This window comes from Sipha flava, unplaced genomic scaffold (genome assembly GCF_003268045.1).
Source record: "Sipha flava isolate LNK unplaced genomic scaffold, YSA_version1 325_pilon_pilon, whole genome shotgun sequence".
Lineage (NCBI taxonomy): Eukaryota > Metazoa > Arthropoda > Insecta > Hemiptera > Aphididae > Sipha > Sipha flava.
This window is the reverse complement of record NW_020273010.1, coordinates 278,883-286,084: the sequence shown is the minus strand read 5'-3', so window position 1 is coordinate 286,084 and position 7,202 is coordinate 278,883. Positions and strand designations below refer to the sequence as shown.

Here is a 7,202-nt window from a genome sequence, read left to right as displayed (position 1 = left end):
TAGACTTGGGTATAGGATCCTATAAATAATCAAAGGTAGTTGCTAAGGATAGGATAAGTGAAAAAACATTTCATTACTGAGCCAATCTATGGCCTATGAGCCAATCTACGAAATAAAAAACAATAATATGTATATACATATAAATAACATAGAAATATAAAGATAAGAAATGCCTGTTCTCTACCCCTTGTTGTATATTTCAAAATAACAATAAATAATGAAAAAGACAGACTATATTTACACCTCACCTAGAAAAAAGAAAACCACTTATCATGGATACAACGATATTTTTTTTTATTATAATTTTTAAAATAGATCCATAGATAAATAATATTTATATATTATGTATATATATATATATATATATATCTGTATATATAAAAATTTCGTGTCATGATGTATGTTCGCGATAATCTCCGAAACTACTGGACCGATTTTGATGAAATTTTTTACACCGTGTGTAATTTGGTCCAACTTAAAATATAGGATAGTTTTTTTTCAAATTTTTTAATATTTTAAATATTTTAATTAACTTTTTAATAAATGTGTATAATTGCATGGTGTATTTCGGGTTTTCCCATGACCGACCGCAAGTATCTATATAGCTACCTGTAATCTGACCTTTTTTTCTATTGTGTGTGTTTTATCGTCGTCGGCGTGTAGATATGAATTGTTCCGAGAATTATATAACTAACCTAACCTATGGTTTTTATCTCAATATTATTTTTTGCATTGCAATTATTTTAATAAATATATAGGATAGTTTTTATCTCAATATTATTTTTTGCATTACAATTGTTGTAATGAAGAAAGTTATAGAATTTTCGAGAAATGTTCAAAGGTATAAAATGCGAAGTTCGGTACGACGTAAATTCAGAAAATATATATGTTGGTTTGTACTTAATTTCAACATTTAGATACTTTACCTATTACTTTTAAATTTTCTCATACATAATAACACTAATACATGGCCTACGAAAATGCCAAAAAACCAACTAATACGCGGGCAACGCCGTGTCGGGATAGCTAGTATATATATATATATAAAGGTATAATATCGAGTGCCAGATTTAATCATTGTGCCGCTTTAAGCATTAAACAAATTGCCCCCTTTTATTATAAACAGGGACGGCGCCAAGGGTGGGCGAGGGTGGGCGATCGCCCACCCAGGATTAGTTCTCGCCCTGCTCTCGCCCCCCCCCCAGATATTTTAACTCCTATTAACTGGTGTGTGACTATGGAGCACTATAAAAAGCTATTTCCCCAACGGCCCCAAGTCCCAACTTTTGTAATATAAACGATTTTTGAACACAAGTAATATTCTGAGATTTCGAATAACCGGACCATGGCCAGCTGGTTTCCTCATAATGTTTATCGACGATTATTCACCATCACTGTAGCAGTGTAGTGCTATACTTTAAAGTTTGTACAGTTTACGAGTGTATTTATTTTGATTTATTATTTCGTAATCGTAAATAATAAATAGGATGATTATGTTCATTGTTCCACTCTCCGTAATTTTGCCGTAATCGATAAAAGTGCCACGATTAAATGTTTAAAAATAGCGGCGTTCGCCTATTAGTCGGGTTTCCCACACAACTTGTCATTGCTCGACATATTTTGTTCATTGTATATGTATGTGTGTGTTAATGCGCCCGCTTTGCCGCATTTTGTTTGTATATAGATATAATAGATACATTTCATATTTATATTAATCTCAACATTCTCAACAATCATAACGGCAACACTCGCGACAGTTTATACTTAATAGTCACCGATGACGACTGTATGACCAGTTTAAGCGTTTAACACGTTAAAATATCAAAATGAGTGTTAGAAAAATTGATTCTTACTTTGGTCCTCAAACTAGTTTGACTAATGAAGAAGAATTACAAAAAAAAACAAAAAACTACAAATACAGTGGCGGAAATTACTAATTTGGTGCAATCATGGGATGTGCAAAGTGATTTAGACATAAACACAAGTAAGTAACCAACAGTACTACTTACTACCATCATCAGTGGCGTATTTAGGTTTTTGTCATGAAAGGGGGGGATGTGACTTAATACAGTAATTATAAACTCGAGGGGGGATACGCCCAGGGGCGGACTGGGGCAACATTTCGGCCCGGTAAATCTATATTTGACCGGCCCTTGCAATTTCTCGTCATCACAAAATATAAAAATTCAAATATACCAACGTTTTATTTAATAAGAAATGCATCACTTATTGATGCCATCACATTTTCAATTTTCTCAAAAAACAACTTAAAATTCTTAATATTTTTAGTACATTATATAATATATTATTATTATTATCTGAAGACCTAAATAGTATAGGCTAAAAAGTATAATATAATATTACTTATTTATAATTACCTATATTACTAAATTAGTATTAACATTAGGTATAATAACACATATTGTAATACTTATGTGAAAGATATTTCAATAATTAAATATTTTTTACTTTTTTACATCTATATTTTAACATTTAAATAAACATTTTAATAGGTTAGATAAAAAAAGTTTTTTTTGCATATTAGTGCATATTTTGACTTCAGAGAATATTTTAGTTTATGGTACATAATACATATTATAGAATATTTTAGCATATTTCCGTTATATTTGATATATTGGATTATATTAAAGGATATTCAGCATATATTAGACAATTATCACGGACCGCCGTACTAACTTTACTCCAGAAAATTTGGAAAAATATATTATTGTACATTCCTTTAAAAACATTGTATAAAATTTGTATAAAAATTGGTCATTTTTTATTTAATTTTAATTATATAGAATAAATTGTTAAATTAATAAGTTATAATAATAATAATAATATTTATTGTCACCAAATTAACAATTAAAAACAATTTATGAGTAACAAACTAAAAATTAAATTAAAATACATTGGTTCTCTTTTCAAAAGCTGAGCTTGTTATTTTCCATTTTTATAATTTTATGGAAGACTGAAATTAATTAATTTAAATTGAAATTTATAAAATAATATCCTTAAGTATTTTTAATATTTTAATATAGTATAGTTTTGTTATGTTATTTAATTAGTATTGTCTTTTCATTGTCCTTAATTTACTAGACCAAGTAACTAAATTGTATTTATAGTATATGAAATAATGTACAAATATTTTATGAGTTTTGAGATAGGTATTTTGGTATTTAACACTTTTAACATATAAATATTTTTTTTTTATTATTACATTTCCCCACTTCTCTATGTAGAATTTTTCTAGAACATTTTTTTGACTTGAGGGCCCCAAAAAAAATTGTGCACTTGATCATAATTTTATTAAATCAGGCCCTGTACATTACTAGAGATTAAATATTTTATTAAAACAAAATTGAATTAAGTTGAGTTAATTATTACATCACAAAATCAATAATTGATAAAAAAAAAAATTAGATGACTATAATTATTTGTATTTATACAGCCTGTCAGCCTATGAGGGGGGATTGATCACCATGATACCCCCGTAAATACGCCACTAGCCATCATACTATCCTAATATTCATTAGCTAAATTGGTGAATTTAGGTTAAAGGTACCAGATACGTTATTTAGTTTACAAGGTTCTTAAAGTTTAATGTTTTATAGGCAGTTGTGACGAATCGTCAACAGATTCAGACGGTGCTGATTGTGATTTAGTAAAAACTGCACGTAACAAAGATCAAGTAAGCATTAAATCTTTATTACCTCAAAGTGGACCATGTGACATCACACAAGTTGTTTCTGATAACCCTACTCAGCCGGTGTTAAAAAATTATCCACGAACAAAATTTGGCAAAGAATGGCGAAATTTTCATTCTGAATGGTTTAAGTTGTATCCATGGTTAGAATATAGTATTTTGGAAAATTCATGTTATTGCTTCCCTTGTCGAATTTTTTCAACTGATCCTTCTGGATCTCCATTTTCCGAATCGGGATTTAAGAATTGGAAAAATGCCATGGAAAAAAATAGTGGTATAAAGCAACATGATAAATCAGTTTCACATAAATTATGTATGACTAAATGGGAAGGATATAAAATGACTGAAAAAACTGATAAATCTATTTTAGCCCTTATTAATAAAGAAAATGAGACACTAATAAAAGAAAATCGTTATTATATTGCAACAGTTGCAGAAATATTACTTTTTACAGCCCGTCAAAACATTGCTCAACGGGGAGATAATGAAAGTGGTGAAAGCATAAATAAAGGTAATTTTTTAGAACTTTTAAATCTTTGTGCTAAAAGAGATAAAAGATTACAAAAAAAAATCGATGAGTTGCCTAAAAATGCAAAATATACACATCACAGTATACAAAACGAAATACTTAGTATTATGAGTCTAATGGTTATTGAATCAATTGCAAATGAGGTACAAAAATCTAAATACTTTTCAGTTTTGGCGGATGAAACCAAAGACATCAGTAAAACTGAACAATTATCAATTATGGTACGTTATTTTTATAACAATACAGTAAATGAACGGTTTTTGGGATATGTACCTTGTTCTGAACTAAATGCCAAGGCCTTGTTTGAATTTATTAAGAAAACTTTAGCAGCTTCTGGAATAAACATCCAAAATTGCATAGCACAGACCTATGATGGTGCTTCCGTAATGAGTAGTTACCAAAATGGTGTACAAGCAATTTTTCAAAAGGAAGTACCAAAAGCATTATACACACATTGTTATAACCACCGTTTAAATTTAGTTATTGTGGACGTTTGTAAAAATATTCCAGAAATTGAACAATTTATAACACTTCTTCAACAGTTGTATAATTTTGTAAGCAGATCTACTGTACATATGGTTTTTTTGGATCACCAGAAAAAAATTTTTCCTAAAAAGAATACTATTGAACTAAAAAAGTTATGCGAAACCAGATGGATTTGTCAGATATCAGCATGTGTTGCTGTAAGAGAAACGTTTTCAGTTATACTATTACTACTAAATAAAATCAGTGTGGAATCAAAATCTGATAAAAGTATGGAGGCAAAATCCATTTTAGTACACATTAATTTTGAATTTATTTTTTGTTTACATCTCTTTTGTGATACATTTAGTCAAATAAAAATTGTATCTGATTATTTACAATTACCCAATTCAGATATAGGAACTAGTTGCTTAATGGTTGAATCATTAATTGATTATCTTAAGGAATTTCGAACAGTTGATAGATTATTTAATGTGCTTTTGGAAAAAGTTGTTTTGTTTGCGGAAAATAATAACATTCTATTGCCTGAAGAAAACATAATGTGTAAAAGAACTAATCGTAAATTGCCTGTTAGATTTGCATCTTATATTACAGAACTACCGACATCTGAAAATAGTACGGTTATGTGCAAGAATGATGTAAAGATAATCATATTTAATCCTGTAATTGATAGAATGATCAATGAACTACAATGTAGATTTTCTGATAATAATCCAATATTATCTGGTATAAGTTCCTTAAATCCTCAAAATAAATCCTTTTTAGACTTTCAAAAATTATTACCTTTTGCTAAGCATTATGATGTTGATATTGAAAGCTTGGAATCTGAATTTAAGTTAATACCCAAACTCATAAAAAGACATCAGATAGAAAAAAAAACTAAAATTAACACTATACTCGATTTCATTAAATTATTAGAATATTACAAATTGGCATTTTCTGAACTATATTTACTATGTACCATAGCAATTATCATACCTCCTTCCAGTGCCGGAGTGGAGAGAACTTTTTCTAGCCTCCGACAAATTAAAACTTATTTAAGAAATAAAATGATTAACTCAAGACTAACAGATATAGCAATTCTTTCAATTGAAAAAAACATTTCCAAAAATCTAGATATGGAAAAGGTTGTGGACAAGTTTTCTGCTGCTCATCACAATCGAAAAATAATGCTTATTTAAATTTTTTTCTTATTTTTTTCTTTGAATTGTATTTTTATTTTTAAATATTACTATTATATAATAAATTTATGTTACATGCAGAAATTCACTTAAATATTTAAAAATGTTTTCATATTTAAATGTAACTAATTACTATTATATATTAGTATTAAATTTATGTCTTATGCTGAAATGCACCTATACAGTTAAAATGTTTTTTTTTTTAATTTTTAAATCATAGATCCTTTAATTGTATTTTTTATTTTCAAATATTACTATCATGTAATAATTTCATATTACATGCAGAAATTCACTTATACAATATTACAGTGTTTACTGATACATAAATCAATAGTCATTACCTAACTTTTTTTTTTATTGTTATTGAAAGAAGTAAAATCGTTGAACTTGCCCCTTCAAAAAATTTACTTGCCCTTTACCGTCCCCCTAGAAAGAAAATTCTGGCGCCATGCCTGATTATAAATATTTTTCTAGTCAAATAAATGTTATTAAAGTACACAATTAAAGTTGTTTTCTTTATGACTTAAAATTTTAATGATGTAAAATAAAAATATACGACTGTAATAAAAATTCATACATACATTTGTATGAAAAACTTAACTATAAAGATATGATATAAAATATAATGATAAAAAGCATGGTAGTAAAAAAAGCTTAAATACCTAGTTCATTTTTAAATTATATTAAAAATTAAATAGTTTGATACTCATTGGCTTTATTAAAATAAAACATTTTATAATTAGTCGCATTTATTTTAGTTTTAGTTGCATATAAAAAAAATGTAATATTAAAAATTATTTGCCGCCCTAAGCACTAGCTTATAGTGTTTCTTGGGAAATACGGCACTGATAATATCTAATTATATTAATATTTTATCTTCATATTTCTACGAAGAAATCCATTTCATACATAAGAACATAAGTATATTTCATACATTAGTTAATACATGACAATATTTCTATTTTGTCATGAGCTAATCACTTATACAAATTAAAAATTATACATAAATATTTAAAATATATATATATATGTATAAATAAACAAACTAATTAGGATTAATTTATTACAAAATTAGATATCACAAAACATAGTCCTAACCATCAAATGAACATTTAAAAAATATTACTTAAATTATAATATGTTTATTCAAGAGTCCAATAGAGTATATATTATGTTTTCCAAAACAAACAAATGTACCTACATACTATAAGTAGGAATTCAAGTTAACATATTATTGATTTCTAAAATGTATTTGTTTTGTAAAAAATGATCATTATCTAATTTTTAGTTTGCTGTTTCG

The 7,202-nt window shown here is 27.3% G+C and overlaps 1 protein-coding gene across 1 annotated transcript; it reads left to right on the top strand.

The window, feature by feature from the left end:
- The first annotated feature begins 1,006 nt into the window (after positions 1-1,006).
- On the top strand, positions 1,007-5,902 carry LOC112686844 (zinc finger MYM-type protein 1-like). The gene is made up of 2 exons (XM_025559303.1): positions 1,007-1,984; positions 3,618-5,902. Exons 1-2 carry the CDS (start codon positions 1,879-1,881, stop codon positions 5,900-5,902), a joined length of 2,391 nt encoding a protein of 796 aa, XP_025415088.1. The 5' UTR covers positions 1,007-1,878.
- Positions 5,903-7,202: the final 1,300 nt, after the last annotated feature.